Source organism: Mobula birostris, chromosome 15 (assembly GCF_030028105.1).
Source record: "Mobula birostris isolate sMobBir1 chromosome 15, sMobBir1.hap1, whole genome shotgun sequence".
Taxonomy (NCBI): domain Eukaryota; kingdom Metazoa; phylum Chordata; class Chondrichthyes; order Myliobatiformes; family Myliobatidae; genus Mobula; species Mobula birostris.
In genome coordinates this window covers 46428204-46447271 of record NC_092384.1, presented here as the reverse complement: position 1 = coordinate 46447271, position 19068 = coordinate 46428204, and the positions used below count along the sequence as shown (strand labels likewise).

Genomic DNA, 19068 nt, shown 5'->3' with positions numbered 1-19068 from the left:
AAATATACAACATCCACGACATCCCCTTTATCTATCCTATTTGTAATCTCTTCAAAAAATTCCAAAAGGTTCGTCAGGAAAAGGTTCCAAAAGATTCCTTAAGGAAACCATGTTGACTTTATCCTATCTTGTCCTGTGTCATCAAGTACCCCAAAATCACATCCTTTACAATTAACTCCAACATCTTTGCAACCGCTGAGATCAGGCTAACTGGCCTATTATTTCCTTTCTACTGCCTCCTTCCTTCCTTTCTTAAAAAGTGGAGTGACATTTGTAATTTTCCAGTCCTCTGGAACCATGGAAGAGTCCAATGATTCTTGGAAGATCATTACTAATGCATCCACAATCTCTTTCAGAACTCTAGGGTGCAGTTCACCTGCTCAGAGTGACTTATGTACCTTGAGGTCTTTTAGTATTTTGAGCACCCTCTTCCGTGAAATAGTAACTGCACTCACTTCTCTCCCTCCTAAGCAGATATACTGTTTTGGATACTGTTGGGGGAGATGTCTCATCAGGGGAAGGCAACAGCAGCCGAGTTCATGGCACCATGGGTGGCTCTGTGGCACAGGAGGGAAGGAAAAGGAGTGGGAGAGCTATAGTGATAGGGGATTCGATTGTAAGGGGAATAGATAGGCGTTTTTGCGGCTGCAAACGAGACTCCAGGAGGGTATGTTGCCTCCCTGGTGCAAGGGTCAAGGATGTCTCTGAGTGGCTGCAGGACATTCTGGAGTGGGAGGGTGAACAGCCAGTGGTCGTGGTGCACGTAGGTACCAACGATATAGGAAAAAAGCGGGATGAGGTCCCACAAGGTGAATTTAGGGAGTTAGGAGATAAACTAAAAAGTAAGACCACGAAGGTAATAATCTCTGGATTACTACCAGTGTCACGTGCTAGTCAGAGTAGAAAGAGGAGGATATATCAGATGAATACATGGCTTGAAAAATGGTGCAAGGGGGAGGGATTCAAATTTCTGGGGCATTGGAACCAGTTCTGGAGGAGGTGGGACCGATACAAACAGGACGGTTTACACCTGGGCTGGGCTGGAACCAATGGCCTCGGGGGAGCGTTTGCTACTGTTGTTCAGGAGGATTTAAACTAATGTGGCAGGGGGATGGGAACGAGTGTGGAGAGACAGAGGGGTGTAAAATGAGGGTAGAAGCAAAAAGTAGTAAGGTGAAAAGTAAAAGTGGCAGGCTGGCAAATCCAGGGCAAAAATCAAAAAGGGCCACTTTCCAACATAATTGTATAAGGACTAAGAGTGTTGTAAAAGCAAGCCTGAAGGCTTTGTGTGTCAATGCAAGGAGCATTCGTAACAAGGTGGATGAATTACAAGTGCAGATTGTTATTAATGGATATGATATAGTTGGGATCACAGAGACATGGCTCCAGGGTGACCAAGGATGGGAGCTTAATATTCAGGGATATTCAATATTCAGGAGGGGTAGACATGAAAGAAAAGGAGGTGGGGTGGCATTGCTGGTTAGAGAGGAGATTAACACAATCGAAAGGAAGGACATTAGCCGACAGGATGTGGAATCGATATGGGTAGAGCTGCGTAACACTAAGGAGCAGAAAACGCCGGTGGGAGTTGTGTACAGGCCACCTAACAGTAGTAGTGAGGTTGGGGATGGCATTAAACAGGAAATTAGAAATGCATGCAATAAAGGAACAGCAGTTATAATGGGTGACTTCAATCTACATATAGATTGGGTGAACCAAATTGGTAAGGGTGCTGAGGAAGAGGATTTCTTGGAATGTATGCGGGATGGTTTTCTGAACCAACATGTTGAGGAACCAACCAGAGAGCAGGCCATTCAAGACTGGGTATTGAGCAATGAGGAAGGGTTAATTAGCAATCTCGTCGTGAGAGGCCCCTTGGGTAAGAGTGACCATAATATGGTGGAATTCTTCATTAAGATGGAGAGTGACATAGTTAATTCAGAAACAAAGGTTCTGAACTTAAAGAAGGGTCACTTTGAAGGTATGAGACGTGAATTAGCTAAGATAGACTGGCCAATGATACTTAAAGGGTTGATGGTGGATATGCAATGGCAAGCATTTAATGATCGCATGGATGAACTAGAATAATTGTTCATCCCAGTTTGGCAAAAGAATAAACCAGGGAAGGTAGTGCACCCGTGGTTGACAAGGGAAATTAGGGATAGTATCAATTCCAAAGAAGAAACATACAAATTAGCTAGAAAAAGCGGCACACCTGAGGACTGGGAGAAATTCGGAGTCCAGCAGAGGAGGACAAAGGGCTTAATTAGGAAGGGGAAAAAAGATTATGAGAGAAAACTGGCAGGGAACATAAAAACTGACTGTAAAAGCTTTTATAGATATGTGAAAAGTAAAAGATTGGTTAAGACAAATGTAGGTCCCTTACAGTCAGAAACAGGTGAATTGATCATGGGGAACAAGGACATGGCAGACCAATTGAATAACTACTTTGGTTCTGTCTTCACTAAGGAGGACATAAATAATCTTCCGGAAATAGTAGGGGACAGAGGGTCCAGTGAGATGGAGGAACCGAGGGAAATACATGTTAGCAGGGAAGTGGTGTTAGGTAAATTGAAGGGATTAAAGGCAGATAAATCCCCAGGGCCAGCTGGTCTGTATCCCAGAGTGCTTAAGGAAGTAGCCCAAGAAATAGTGGATGCATTAGTGATAATTTTTCAAAACTCATTAGATTCTGGACTAGTTCCTGAGGATTGGTACATTGCTTTTGGTACATTGGCCTTTAATAATCAAAGTATTGAGTATAAGAGCTGGAATGTTATGATGAGGTTGTATAAGGCATTGGTGAGGCCGAATCTGGAGTATTGTGTTCAGTTTTGGTCACCAAATTACAGGAAGGATATAAATAAGGTTGAAAGAGTGCAGAGAAGGTTTACAAGGATGTTGCCGGGACTTGAGAAACTCAGTTACAGAGAAAGGTTGAATAGGTTAGGACTTTATTCCCTGGAGCGTAGAAGAATGAGGGGAGATTTGATAGAGGTATATGAAATTATGATGGGTATAATAGAGTGAATGCAAGCAGGCTTTTTCCACTGAGGCAAGGGGAGAAAAAGACCAGAGGACATGGATTAAGGGTGAGGGGGGAAAAGTTTAAAGGGAACATTAGGGGGGGCTTCTTCACACAAAGAGTGGTGGGAGTATGGAATGAGCTGCCAGACAAGGTGGTAAATGCGGGTTCTTTTTTAACATTTAAGAATAAATTGGACAGATACATGGATGGGAGGTGTATGGAGGGATATGGTCCATGTGCAGGTCTGTGGGACTAGGCAGAAAATGGTTCGGCACAGCCAAGAAGGACCAAAAGGCCTGTTTCTGTGCTGTAGTTTCTATGGTTTTCTATGGATTAGAGGGTGGCTAATGTAACCCCGCTTTTTAAAAAAGGAGGGAGAGAGAAGCCGGGGAATTATAGACTGGTTAGTCTAACATCGATGGTGGGGAAAATGCTAGAGTCAGTTATCAAAGATGTGATAACAGCACATTTGGAAAGCGGTGAAATCATCGGACAAAGTCAGCATGGATTTGTGAAAGGAAAATCATGCCTGACGAATTTCATAGAATTTTTTGAGGATGTAACTAGTAGAGTGGATAGGGGAGAACCAGTGGACGTGGTATACTTGGATTTTCAAAAGGCTTTGACAGGAGATTAGTGTGCAAACTAAAGCACACGGTATTGATGTGGATAGAGAGTTGCTTGGCAGACAGGAGGCAAAGAGTGGGAATAGACGGGACCTTTTCAGAATGGCAGGCAGTGACTAGTGGGGTACCGCAAGGCTCAGTGTTGGGACCCCAGTTGTTTACAATATATATTAATGACTTAGAAGAGGGAATTAAATGCAGCATCTCCAAGTTTACAGATGACATGAAGCTGGGCGGCAGTGCTAGCTGTGAGGAGGATGCAGGGTGACTTGGATAGGTTAAGTGAGTGGGCAATTTCATGGCAGATGCAATTTAATGTGGATAAATGTGAGGTTATCCACTTTGGTGGCAAGAACAGGAAAGCAGGTTATTATCTGAATACGCAAACACGAGGAATTCTGCAGATGCTGGAAATTCAAGCAACACACATCAGAGTTGCTGGTGAATGCAGCAGGCCAGGCAGCATCTCTAGGGAGAGGTACAGTCGACGTTTCGGGCCGAGACCCTTCGTCAGGACTAACTGAAGGAAGAGATAGTAAGAGATTTGAAAGTGGGAGGGGGAGATGCAAAATGATAGGAGAAGACAGGAGGGGGAGGAATGTCCAGACTACAACAACACCCCCCTTATCAGTGGGTTTCCCCACCTCCCCCTCGTACCCCATTCATTATTTATTTATATACACACGTTCTTTCTCTCTCTCTCCTTCTTCTCCCTCTGTCCCTCTGACTATACCGCTTGCCCATCCTCTGGGTTCTCCCCCCCTCCCCCTTTTCCTTCTCCCTGGGCCTCTTGTCCCATGATCCTTTCATATCCCTTTTGCCAATCAACTGTCCAGCTCTTGGCTCCATCCCTCCCCCTCTTGTCTTCTCCTATCATTTTGGATCTCCCCCTCCCCCTCCCACTTTCAAATCTCTTACTAGCTCTTCCTTCAGTTAGTCCTGACGAAACGTCGACTGTACCTCTTCCTAGAGATGCTGTCTGGCCTGCTGCGTTCACCAGCAACTTTGATGTGTGTTGCTTGTTATTATCTGAATGGTGGCCGATTAGGAAAAGGGGAGGTGCAATGAGACCTGGGTGTCATTATACACCAGTCATTGAAAGTGGGCATGCAGGTACAGCAGGCGGTGAAAAAGGCAAATGGTATGCTGGCATTCAAAGCAAGAGGATTTGAGTACAGGAGCAGAGAGGTACTACTGCAGTTGTACAAGGCCTTGGTGAGACCACACCAGGAATATTGTGTGCAGTTTTGGTCCCCTAATCTGAGGAAAAGCACTCTTGCCATAGAGAGAGTACAAAGAAGGTTCACCAGATTGATTCCTGGGGTGGCAGGACTTTCATATGATGAAAGACTGGATCAACTAGGCTTATACTCGCTGGAATTTAGAAGATTGAGGGGAAATCTTATTGAAACATATAAAATCCTAAAAGGAATGGACAGGCTAGATGCAGGGAGATTATTCCCGATGTTGGGGAAGTCCAGAACGAGGGGTCACAGTTTAAGGATAAAGGGGAAGCCTTTTAGGATCGAGATGAGGAAAAACTTCTTCACACAGAGAGTGGTGAATCTGTGGAATTCTCTGCCACAGGAAACAGTTGAGGCCAGTTCATTGGCTATATTTAAGAGGGAGTTAGATATGGCCCTTGTGGCTAAATGGATCAGGGTATATGGAGAGAATGCAGGTACAGGGTTCTGAGTTGGATGATCAGCCATGATCATACTGAATGGCGGTGCAGGCTCAAAGGGCCGAATGGCCTACTTCTGCACCTATTTTCTATGTTTCTACACCATTCAACATCTGGCACACTGCTGGTGTCTTCCACAGTGAAGAATGATGCAAAATACTTACTTAGTTCATCTGCCATCTCCTAATACCATGTAATTATTTCTCCGGCCTCATTTTCTAGTGGTCCTATATACACTCTTATCTCTCTTTTATTTTTTATATACTTGAAAAAGCTTTTTCTATCCACCTTGATATTGTTTGCTAACTTGCTTTCCTATTTCATCTTTTCCCTCCTAGTAATTCTTTTAGTTGCTTCCTGCAGGCTTTTAAAAGCTTCTCAATCCTCCATCTTCCCACTAATTTTTGCTTTGTTGTGAGCCTTGTCTTTTGCTTTTACATTAGCTTTGATTTCCCTTGTCAGCCACTGTTGTACTATTTTGCCATTTGAGTATTCTTTGTTTTTTGGAATACATCTATCCTGCACCTTCCTCATTTTTCCCTGAAACTCAAGCATTTGCTGCTCTGCTGTCATCTCTGCCAGCATCTCCTTCCAATTTATTGACCAACTCCTCTCATACCACTGTAATTTCCTTTACTGCACTTTACTGCTATGCCGGACTGTTGATCTGACCCAAAAGACCCAAACAATTCAAGTGTCCAGGAGATGTGGTAATGAGTATACAAACACAACGAAGTAACTTGAGCCTAATTTATTATCATAAACTAGAAAGCACATGTAAACCACTCTAAATACTATGTAGTAAGTTACAAAGATTTCCACAAAGATTTTACGACTCATGATTCTTATCCTCTACCTAGTTGTCGCTGTTGTCATGGGAACACTGAATTCCAACTTGTGAAACCACCCTAGGTCTGGATGCTAGGCACTGATCGATCGCGATTCTTTGGTCTAGGTGAATTTCCAAGAATCATGCAAAAGGTACCCCACTAAATAGGAGTTCCATAAGCATAGCTAGACGTGCAGTGACAGCCTAATTCTTTGTTCTCTTGTTCACATGCCAACAACTGGGTATGGTTTCTTTCATTCAAACAACTCATGTTCATGAACAGGCATCCTGAGCCGAGGAAAGGATCCAGCAAACACTAGACATTAACAAAACTGCAGTATTAAACTTGCACAGACACTTTAACACCTTCCATGCTGCGAGTTCGCAAAGAGTTAAAGTGTCACTTGGGGCTGTTCCGACATCCATCTAATATTTCACAAAACTTAATACACCACAACATACTCCATCTGTCCCTGTATTTTGAACCTTTTCATTTCTGAGAAATGAATAATTGAACCTGGTTGTTTTATTTTTATTTTTATCTATGAAGGATGAAATCCCAATATCAATAAGCAGTGAAATGACTGATGTTTCTTCCGATGATGTGACATCCATTACTCGGATACATGAAGCAAAATCTGGACAAGGTAAATAATAAATTACTAAAAGTACATTGTACCCCTCATGTTTAGAAGTGGTAACCCTTTTGATTTTCCAGAAATTGTAAGTGTATGGTATTCTGCCTATGACGGTCTAATGATTATATCATATTCAATAGAAATAATCGCAGTGTTTCACATAGGGATTCGTTGAAATGATTCTGAAATACTGCTCTAACTATTTGAATTATGCAAGAGAATGTATTATATGGTCCCTTTGGTTGTTATGCTTTATTAAGACTGAATTGTATGGGTTGGAAAACATGATATGCCTAGTGCTTGAAGGCAACACCCAGGCTGTACAGAGCAGTAGGAGAAAGTAAGAAACTTTGAAGGGATTGTTAGGAGATGCCAGTTTTGTAGATGTAGGAAGATATTACCCAGAGAAGGAAAATGTTCAGGAGCTATTATAAGAGGACAGTGAGGGAAGAAGTGCATGTAAAACAAAAGCTAGTTTTTTATGTTGCACTTTCTGTTGAATGAACACTTGGATAATGTGCTTCATGGCTGATAAGTTAGTCTTCAGTGTATGGGGAAACATAGCAAAGGTTCCATAAATGTAACATGTATGCAAATTTTATTTTTGGTAATGTCATTTGAGGGAAATATTAGCCAGTTTCCTAAATTCACGGTGAGTTTCTACAGAGGTCGAAGCAAGCAGCTGAGAAGGAGTGAAGAAATTGGGTAGAAAAAGTTGTTTTTTTTTTAAACACTGCTCAGGGAGAAGGGTCTGCACTGCGCAGGCGCGTGACGTAGCGCACCAAGGTTTAAAAAGAGAAATTTTCAACGGTTCTTGTTTCAGTCGAAGCAAGCAGCTGAGAAGGAGTGAAGGAATCGGGTAGAAAAAGTCATTTTTTTTAAACACTGCTCGGGGAGAAGGGTCTGCACTGCGCAGGCGCGTGACATAGCGCGCCAAGGTTTTAAAAAGCAGACCACCATATACAGCGGCCATCGTTGTAGCAGCCATTGTCGGAGTGGACTGAGTCAGAGTGGGACGGCTTTGGCTCAAGCAGGCTTCGGCAAGAACAGGCAGAGGCCAGGGTAGGTTCCGGTAAGTTTTTTGTTCAGATTGTTTAGTGCAGTGAGAATGCCAGGCAGGATGTTGGAATGCTCCTCTTGCAGGATGTGGGAAGTCAGAGAGCCCTCCGGTGTCCCTGACAACGACACCTGCAAGAAGTGCATCCAGCTGCAGCTCCTGACAAACCGCATTAGGGAACTGGAGCAGGAGCTGGATGACCTGCGGATCATTCGGGAGAATGAGGAGATTATAGATAGTAGCTACAGGGAGGTAGTTATGCCAAAGAAGCAGAGGACAGGAAATTGGGTCACTGTCAGGCGAGGGAAGAGGAAAGGGCAGGCAGAGCAGGGTTCCCCTGTGGCCATTCGCCTCAACAACAAGTATACTGCATTGGATACTGTTGGGGGGATGACTTACCTGGGACAAGCTGCAGTAGCTGGATCTCTGGCACTGAGTCTGGCTCTGCAGTGCAGAAGGGAGGGGGGAGAAAGAGGAGAGCGGTAGTGATAGGGGACTCGATAGTTAGAGGTGCAGATAGAAAGTTCTGTGGTTGTGACAGAGAATCCAGGATGGTTTGTTGCCTCCCAGGTGCCAGGGTCAAGGATGTCTCTGATCGATTGCATGACATTCTGAAGTGGGAGGGTGACCAGCCAGATGTCGTGGTGCACATCGGTACCAATGACATAGCAAGGAAGAGTGAAGAGGTCCTGGACAGTGAGTATAGAGAGCTTGGTAGGAAGTTGAAAAGCAGGACCTCAAGGGTGGTAATCTCAGGATTGCTACCTGTGCTAGGTGCCAGTGAGGGTAGGAATAGGATGCTCTGGAGGAGGAACAAGTGGCTGAGGAACTGGTGTAGGGGGCAGGGTTTCAGATTTCAGGATCATTGGGACCTCTTCTGGGGCAGGTGGGACCTGTACAAGAGAGATGGGTTACACTTGAACCACAGGGGGACCAATATCCTTTCAGGGAGGTTTGTTAGTGCTATTGGGGAGGCTTTAAACTAGATTTGCAGGGAGATGGGAACCAGAGTGCCAGAGCTGACAGTCTGGCTGGGGTGAAAATAAATGATGTTGAAAGTTTAAGCAAATCCACTGATAGAAAGGTTGTGAGTGGTGGTAAAAATCTTCTGAGGTGTATATATTTCAATGCTAGGAGTATTGCGGGGAAGGCGGATGAGTTGAGGGCGTGGATTGACACGTGGAATTATGATGTTGCAGCAACTAGTGAAACTTGGCTACAGGAGGGGCAGGACTGGCAGCTTAATATTCCAGGGTTCCGATGTTTCAGATGTGATCGAGGCAGAGGAATGAAAGGTGGGAGAGTAGCATTGCTTGTTAGGGAAAATATTACAGCAGTGCTCAGGCAGGACAGATTAGAGGGCTTGTCTACTGAGTCCTTATGGGTGGAGCTGAGAAACGGGAAAGGTATGGCCACATTAGTGGGATTGTATTACAGACCACCCAATAGTCAACGAGACTTGGAAGAGCAAATCTGCAGAGAGATAGCAGGCAACTGCAGGAAACATAAAGTTGTGGTGGTAGGGGATTTTAATTTTCCATACATTGATTGGGACTCCCATACTGTTAGGGCTGTAGATGGTTTAGAGTTTGTAAAATGTGTTCAGGAAAGTTTTCTAAATCAATATATAGAGGGACCAACTAGAAGGGATGCAATATTGGATCTCCTGTTAGGTAACGAATTAGGGCAAGTGACAGAAGTCTGTGTAGGGGAGCATTTTGGTTCCAGTGATCATAACACCATTAGTTTCAATTTGATCATGGACAAGGATAGATCTGGTCCTAGGGTTGAGGTTCTGAACTGGAAGAAGGCCAAATTTGAAGAAATGAGAAAGGATCTAAAAAGCATGGATTGGGATAGGTTGTTCTCTGACAAAGATGTGATTGGTAGGTGGGAAACCTTCAAAGGGGAAATTTTGAGAGTGCAGAGTTTGTATGTTCCTGTCAGGATTAAAGGCAAATTGAATAGGAATAAGGAACCTTGGTTCCGAAGGGATATTGCAACTCTGATAAAGAAGAAGAGGGAGTTGTATGAAATGTATAGGAAACAGGGGGTAAATCAGGTGCTTGAGGAGTATAAGAAGTGCAAGAAAATACTTAAGAAAGAAATCAGGAGGGCTAAAAGAAGACATGAGGTTGCCTTGGCAGTCAAAGTGAAGGATAATCCAAAGAGCTTTTACAAGTATACTAAGAGCAAAAGGAGTGTAAGGGATAAAATTGGTCCTCTTGAAGATCAGAGTGGTCGGCTTTGTGCGGAACCAAAAGAAATGGGGGAGATCTTAAATAGGTTTTTTGCGTCTGTATTTACTAAGGAAGCTGGCATGAAATCTATGGAATTGAGGGAATCAAGTAGTGAGACCATGGAAACTGTACAGATTGAAAAGGAGGAGGTGCTTGCTCTCTTGAGGAAAATTAAAGTGGATAAATCCCCGGGACCTGACAGAGTGTTCTCTCGGACCTTGAAGGAGACTAGTGTTGAAATAGCGGGGGCCCTGGCAGAAATATTTAAAATGTCGCTGTCTACGGGTGAAGTGCCGGAGGATTGGAGAGTGGCTTATGTTGTTCTGTTGTTTAAAAAAGGATCGAAAAGTAATCCGGGAAATTATAGGCCGGTGAGTTTAACGTCAGTAGTAGGTAAGTTATTGGAGGGAGTACTAAGAGACAGAATCTACAAGCATTTGGATAGACAGGGGCTTATTAGGGAGAGTCAACATGGCTTTGTGCGTGGTAGGTCATGTTTGACCAATCTGTTGGAGTTTTTCGAGGAGGTTACCAGGAAAGTGGATGAAGGGAAGGCAGTGGATATTGTCTACATGGACTTCAGTAAGGCCTTTGATAAGGTCCCGCATGGGAGGTTAGTTAGGAAAATTCAGTTGCTAGGTATACATGGAGAGGTGGTAAATTAGATTAGACATTGGCTCGATGGAAGAAGCCAGAGAGTGGTGGTAGAGAATTGCTTCTCTGAGTGGAGGCCTGTGACTAGTGGTGTGCCACAGGGATCAGTGCTGGGTCCATTGTTATTTGTCATCTATATCAATGATCTGGATGATAATGTGGTAAATTGCATCAGCAAGTTTGCTGATGATACAAAGATTAGAGGTGTAGTAGACAGTGGGGAAGGTTTTCAGAGCCTGCAGAGGGACTTGGACCATCTGGAAAAATGGGCTGAAAAATGGCAGCTGGAGTTTAATACTGACAAGTGTGAGGTATTGCACGTTGGAAGGACAAACCAACGTAGAACATACAGGGTTAATGGTAAGGCACTGAGGAGCGCAGTGGAACAGAGGGATCTGGGAATACAGATACAAAATTCCCTAAGAGTGTCGTCACAGGTAGATAGGGTCGTAAAGAGAGCTTTTGGTACATTGGCCTTTATTAATCGAAGTATTGAGTATAAGAGCTGGAATGCTATGATGAGGTTGTATAAGGCATTGGTGAGGCCAAATCTGGAGTATTGTGTTCAGTTTTGGTCACCAAATTACAGGAAGGATATAAATAAGGTTGAAAGAGTGCAGAGAAGGTTTACAAGGATGTTGCCGGGACTTGAGAAACTTAGTTACAGAGAAAGGTTGAATAGGTTAGGACTTTATTCCCTGGAGCGTAGAAGAATGAGGGGAGATTTGATAGAGGTATATAAAATTATGATGGGTATAGATAGAGTGAATGCAAGCAGGCTTTTTCCACTGAGGCAAGGGGAGAAAAAGACCAGAGGACATGGGTTAAGGGTGAGGGGGGAAAAGTTTAAAGGGAACATTAGGAGAGGCTTCTTCACACAGAGAGTGGTGGGAGTATGGAATGAGCTGCCAGACAAGGTGGTAAATGCGGGTTCTTTTTTAACATTTAAGAATAAATTGGACAGATACATGGATGGGAGGTGTATGGAGGGATATGGTCTGTGTGCAGGTCAGTGGGACTAGGCAGAAAATAGTTCGGCACAGCCAAAAAGGACCAAAAGGCCTGTTTCTGTGCTGTAGTTTCTATGGTTCTATGGTTCTAGGTTGTATTGAGAGCATCCTGAGCAGCTGCATCACTGCCTGGTTCAGAAATTGCACCATCTCGGATCGCAAGACCCTACAGCGGATAGTGAGGTCAGCTGAGAGGATCATCGGGGTCTCTCTTCCCACCATTACAGACATTTACACCACACGCTGCATCTGCAAAGCAAGCAGCATTATGAAGGACCCCACGCACCCCTCATACAAACTCTTCTCCCTCCTGCCATCTGGCAAAAGGCACCGAAGTATTCGGGCTTTCACGACCAGACTATGTAACAATTTCTTCCCCCAAGTCATCAGACTCCTCAACACCCAGAGCGTGGACTGACATCAACCTACTGCCCTCTACTGTGCATATTGTCTTGTTTATTACTTACTGTAATGCCTGCACTGTTTTGTGCACTTTATGCAGTCCTGGGTAGGTCTGTAGTCTAGTGTAGTTTTGTGTTTTTTACATAGTTCAGTGTAGTTTTTGTATTGTTCATGTAGCACCATGGTCCTGAAAAACGTTGTCTCGTTTTTACTGTGTACTGTACCAGCAGTTATGGTCAAAATGACAATAAAAAAAGTGACTTGACTTCTACAGGTATAACATTGCACACTGTAAGAGTTGATTCTGGGAAAAATACTGTTTAAAGTTGCAATTGATAAATAGAACCCTCTAATGATCCCTCTCATCCGTCCAACAATCTCTTTGACCTCCTGCCATTAGGTAGGAGATACCATAGCATTAGGACAAGAACCATTAAGATAGGAAACAATTTCTTCTTCCTGGCTGTAAGACTTCTGAACCTGCCACCACCCAGGTCTCATCACGCATGAAGTGCAAGTAATGTTATGCTGTTTACTTTTTAACTTGTTTTGTAAATGCATCTTACTATTTGTTAATTTGCTTGTGATAGTATTACTTTATGTGTTATGTGTGTGAGTTATATGTACTGTGTTGTTCACCTTGGTCTGGAGCAACATTATTTCGTTTGATGGTATACATATGTAGGGTTGAATGATTATGAATTGATCTTGAACAAATACTGCTGCAATGTGATGGTATATTCAGACCTTTATGTAAGGTTGGAATTCTTAATTTTCAACTCTAAGAGAGCTTGATATTTAGTAAAGCAAAGTTGATATATGCAAAGTCATTAATTTCAAATTTATAGGTCCAGGAGAGGAAGATTTGGAACAGAATGGGTAGAAAGGAAGATGAGATTTTCTAGATCATTAATTTCTCTGACACTGATCAGGAAAGGGAGTTCCCAAACTTTTTTAATGCCGTGGACCAATACCGTTAACTGAAAAGTCCGTGGACCCCAGACTGGGCAGGTTTTAGAAAATTTCTCTAGAACAGGGTCCACAGACCCCTCAGTTAATGATACAGGTCCATGGAATAAAAAAAGCTTAGGAACCCCTGCTAGAAGATTGTAGCCATGAGGAAACATTGGATAAGCTGGTTATTTTGGAACAGTGAAGGCAGAGAGAACTTAATTGTGACATGTAAAATAGTGAAGACGAATGGGTCCTTCATATTTGTTTTTTTTTGTTTAATGATACAGCACAGTAACAGACCCTTTTGGCCCATCTCTCCCACGTTGTCCAATTACACCCATGTGACTAATTAACCTATTAACCTGTGGAGGAAACCCATGCTGGTCGTGGGGAGAATGCACAGACTCCTTACAGATGGTGACGGGAATTGAACCTGGGTCACAGACACTGTAATAGCATTGAGCGAACCAGCACACAACTCTGCCACCCTTAATGACTTTATTCTACGACCTCTGTTCTTGGCTTGGCCTCTGTTTAGTTTATGTCTGTTATATAATCCCTGTCTAAGAGGCAAGTCATTAATGTGACCTGCATTTAAGTTCTTTGTGATTGGACTTTAGAAAAGGGTTAGTCATGGACATGGAAACATTGAAATCTTAGCTGATCACTACTTCAGTCATTTCCTATGCTTATTGCACTAACTTCTTATTTTTTAAAGAATTGACAGACACTTAGGCACTGATTCTATGACCTATAGACTCTCTTTCAAGGATTCTTTACAACTCATGATCTTAGTATTATTTTATTTGCACAGTTTGTCTTTTGCACATTGTTTGTCAGTCTTTGTTTATGTAGTTTTTTAAAAATAAATTCTATTGTATTTTATTTTGTATAAATGCCTGTAAGAACATGAATCTCAAGGTACTAAATGGTACATACTTCAATAATAAATTTACTTTGAATTTTCAAGCAGCCAACTGTACTTGACATTCATTGAAGCCAACGGCTTGTCTTGCAAAGCTATCACTGACATTGAACATTTATGACTATCTTTGTATTCATAAACACTTGAAATTATTTCTGCCTCATCAAAACATAACATTTTATAGAAACAGATAAAAAAGAAATCCTTTCAAATGAAGAAAAATAAACACAGGAGATTCTGTAGGTGCTAGAGATCCAGAGTATCTTGCACAAAATGCTAGAGGAACTCAGTAGGTCAGGCAGCATTTGTGGAAAGGAATAAAGAGTCAACATTTCAGGCTGAGATCTTTCATCAGGACGAATGAAAATATACATGCATTGTAACTTTCAAGGAAGTGGAGGTGTTGAACTGTAAATGACCATTTTTGTCATAATTACTCTTCAAGATGGTGACGTGTTCAGTTGCAGTGGTCACTGCAGCTCCAACTAATGGCGTAATTGTACGCCCTTTCTCTTTCTCTTTCTCATGATTGCAAGACACTGTTGGTAAGAACACCAAGTCTACCTTACTAGTGAATTGTTGGACATCACGTGACCTCAGTCACATGGGCTAATTGTGTACTGTGGGTGGCCTGCTACAGCTGTCCAGGGAAGATGCCCTTTGAAGTGGTGCACATGGAAACGCAAACGAGGAAAGCTTGCTGGTATTCGTGGAAGACTAAAGGTGAAACCCTTCAGGTCTGCTCTCCTGTCAATTCTGCTTTTGATTGTTCCATCACTAGAAAGTAAACTAGACTACCTTCACTTGATGCTGAATCAGCATGAGATACACGCTCATTCTGACAGAAATGTAGCTCCAGGATACCATCCTTGAAGCAGTCATCCAGCTGGAGAGTTTCTTCTCTTATTGGGCTGACAGAAGTTTTTGCATGGGAGGGGCTTGGGAGTTAAGAGTTTGATGTTTTAGCTGCTGTGACTGAGTAGATGATCTGTTAGTTTTTGTGTGAGGGAGAGTTTGGTGTATTTGGGGGCTTATGAGTTTTTTCTTTTTCATCTGGGAAATGGGAGTTGATGCCTTTTCTTTCAACAATGTTCATGGTTTTTCTGTATTTCATGGCTAGCTGGAGAAGACAGATCTCAGAGTTGTATTCTGTGTACATATTTTGATACTGTTTTCAAATGTTTTTATTGTGAAGCAACATCAGCTTAACCACAACCGACAATGTCCTAAAGTACAATGCTTCTTTTTTCTTTTTTTCTTATAACAACATAATGAAAGTCAAATGAATGTATGTGTAGTAAACAAGCAAAAAGCAAAGGAAACTCTACCACCCCGTACATACTTTGATAATAAAATGAATCTTTGAACCTTTGCCACGGGAGTTCATTGCTATTGTGATTGTGGCTATATACATCCCCTCCCCCACACTGTGCCAATGCTGGGGAAGTGCAACGTGAGCTCTGTGGTGCCATCATTAACTTGCAAACCACACACCCCAATGGTTTCTTTATTGTTGGTGGTTACTTCAACCATGCCAACTTAAAAACAGTCCTGCCTACATTTTGTCAGCATGTTGACTTTCCTACCAGAGGTGAGAAGGCATTCGACCTGGTACCTGGTTTATATCAACATCCCTCGTGCATGCAAAGCTGTACCCCTTCCCCAAGTCTGATTCTCTGATCACTTTTCTGTTACGATAATTCCTGCATACCGACCACTGTTTAAATGTGTCAATCCAGTTCAAAGGGAGATAAGGTCCTGACCGGAAGGATCAACTTCAGCATTATGGGCCTGTTTTGAAAACACGGACTGGGGGATGTTCAGGGAGGCAGCTACCTCTGACCATCATATTAACATTAATGAATATGTGAGATCTGTGGCAGGCTACATAGATGTGCATTGACGATATCACTGTATTAAGCACATCCATGTGAGGACAACTCAGAAGCCATGGCTGACAGCTGAGGTCTGGGCATGGCTGAGAGATTGGGATGCTGCCTTCAGATCGGGGGATAAGACAGCACTCGGGTCAGCAAGAGCTCCATCAGGAAGGCAAAATGGTATTATTCACAGAGAATATGCAGCCATTTCTGTGAGACCAGAGACATGAGGTGCATGTGGCAGGGCATTGAGAGCATCATGGACTACAAGTCCACCCTATATGTCAACGACAGTGACACACTGGAAATGTATTCATGGATGAAAATGCAAAAGCGGTAGCACAGGAAAAAGTAAAAGAAAAACATGTACAGCGAACCCAACAACTGAAATTGTGCAAACAAAGTTGAAATCTGTATCACAGACAAACATACAAAGTATTCCACAAATGCAAGCTTGATACTGTAACCAGAAGAAGTGGATCTGGATGGAGAATGATGGTTAAGCAGTGATTAAGTGTGGAGAAACAGCACTAGTCATAGACAAGCAGCTCCAATTGCGTTGCTTCCTTATCTGGCCTGCAGATACACTCCCTAGGGCCTATTGGAGTGCAAAAGATGATCAGCACAATGGTGGTGGAATCCAAAGATCAGGGTACGTGCTCGACAAATGTTTGAAAGATGCATGACATGCCAGGAAATTAATCCTAAAGCAATGGAAAAGCTCCTGCCCCACCTGGTCCAGTTTTACATTTACAAACAAACTACATTTCTTTACCAAAGTGTCAAGGACACTCAGGTGTACTGGTAATAGAGGAAAGGTTTTCAGGATGGGTGGAAGGTATTTCAGCAAGGAAAGCTACTGTCACACATGCGGCAAAAACTCTGATCCAAGACTACATTCCTAAGTGGGGATTGCCGTGTCTCATCAACTCCGACCAAGGAACACATTTCACTGGGAGTGTTTGTCAGGAATGATGTCAATAGATGAACATTGAATAGTCTTTTCACTGGCCACATCACTCCGAGTCATCGGGGCAAGTTGAATGAATGAATGGAACTGTCAGACAACGGTTAAGTATTATGAAGGTGGTCTACCATGGTGTACAGTTCTTCCTATGATCTTGTGTAACGTCAGAGCAACCCCAAACAAGAAAACTAAATAATTCTGTTTGAGATTGTAACAAAACATCCTGTGTCTTTGCTGGGAGCCCTCAATCTCAGGCAGGTTTATATACACATTATGCCAGACAATTTAGTTAACTATTTTGTGAAATTTAGTCAAGTTGTACAGTCTGCTTCTCAACAAATTTCTGCCATTTGGAGTGATTCAATAGAAGAAGGATACATCCTGATTCCTTGTGAGTTGGTCCTGATTGAGAAACTGCATAAGGATCCACTGGGATCAGGGTGGGAAAGTCCTTATTAAGTGTTTTTAGCGCTGTAGGTTGCATTTATGAACATTTTCAAAACTCCATTGTCTTATACAAGCAACAAGTTTTGCTCTGTAATTCGTACTTTTCATTTACTTCCAGAACATTCACCAGTTCATGCACATAAGAATAAAAAAAGGACAAAGGAAGAAGAACATTGTTCGTATTCATTTTCTGAGAAGGAAGCATTGGTAAGGAAGCAATAAAATCTCTCCATTTTCAATTGCCATTTTAGTTGATTCAATTACTGCTAGTTTTATTATTTCAAAACTGATATTTTAATTGCAAACATATTTGATATGAAAGATTTAAGCATTTCATATGGTAATGTTGTTATAGGTTCAGAGTTATAGAATAATACAGTATAGAAGGCAGGCTGTTCGGCCCATCTAGTCCATGCTGACTTGATCTGCCTAGTTCCACCTACCTGCATCTGACCATATCCCACCAAATTTGTCCTACACATGTATCTATCCAAAATTTGCTTAAATGTTACAATTGAACCAGCATCTATCACTTCCACTAACAGCTTGTTCCACAGTTGCATCACACTCTGGAAAAATTTCTCTTTGGGTTTCCCTTAAACATTTTACCTTTCACCATAAACCAATGACCTTTAGTTCTAGTCTCACACATCCTGAGGGGAAAAGCTTGCATGCATTTGCCCTATCTATATGTCTCATGATTTTATATACCTCTATAAGATCTCCCCTTATTCTCCTGCATCCCAGGAAATTTATTCCCCTCCATAGATGCTGCTTGATTTGCTGAGTTTATCAAGCATTTTGCGTGTGTTGTTAAGTCTTAATCTATTCAACCTTTCCCTATAACTCGGGTCCTCAATTCCTGACACCATCCTTGTAAATTTCCTCTGCACTTTATAAACTTATTGATATATTTCCTGTAGGTAGGTGACCAGAACTGAACACATTTATCTAAATCCAGCCTCACCAATGTCATTACATCCCAACTCTTCTACTCGGTATCTTGATTTATGAAGGTCAATGTGCCAAAAACATTCTTTATGATTCATATCTGTGATGCTACTTGCAAGGAATTATGTATCTGATGTCCCAGGTCCCTTGGTTCTACCGTACACTTCATAACCCTATCATTCACTATGTAATTCTTTCCCTGGTTTGTCCGTCCAAAGTGCAACACCTCATACTTGACTACATTAAATTCCATCTGCCATTTTTCAGGTAATCTTTCCCCCTTCCCCAGCTGGTCTTGATCACACTGCAAGCTATAATCACCTACTACACCCAATCTTGGTGCTATCTTCAAATTTAATTATCCAGTTTATCATATTAACATAAATTGAAAAACAATAATGATTGAGCACAGATCCCTGCTGCACACCACTAGTCACAGGCCTTCAGTCAGAGAAATAACCATCTACTACAACTCTCTGCCTTCTCCCGCTAGACCGGTGTGACTTAGGGGAAGTAGCCTGAATGCCAAGTGACTTAACCTACCTACCAGCCTCCCATGTGTGACTTTGTCAAAGGCCTTGCTAAAGTCTATGTAGACAACTTTCACCACCTTTCCTTCATAAGTCTTCTTGGCAACCTCCTCAAAAAACTCCATAAAATAGGTTAGTCATGATGTGCCATACAATCCTAGTGAGGCACTGTAAGATATACTTATATATCCTGTCCCTTAATTTACTGTTATGGTACCCTGTGAGATGTATTGCAGAAGGAAACAA

The 19068-nt window shown here is 42.4% G+C and overlaps 1 protein-coding gene across 1 annotated transcript in view; it reads left to right on the top strand.

Moving 5' to 3' along the window:
- Nucleotides 1-19068, top strand: part of cep89 (centrosomal protein 89) — a 172914-nt gene that overhangs the window by 36301 nt on the left and 117545 nt on the right. The window contains exons 5-6 of the mRNA XM_072279711.1: nt 6718-6814; nt 17460-17548. Coding sequence (XP_072135812.1) covers nt 6718-6814; nt 17460-17548 — 186 coding nt within the window. The remainder of the gene's footprint in view (nt 1-6717; nt 6815-17459; nt 17549-19068) is intronic.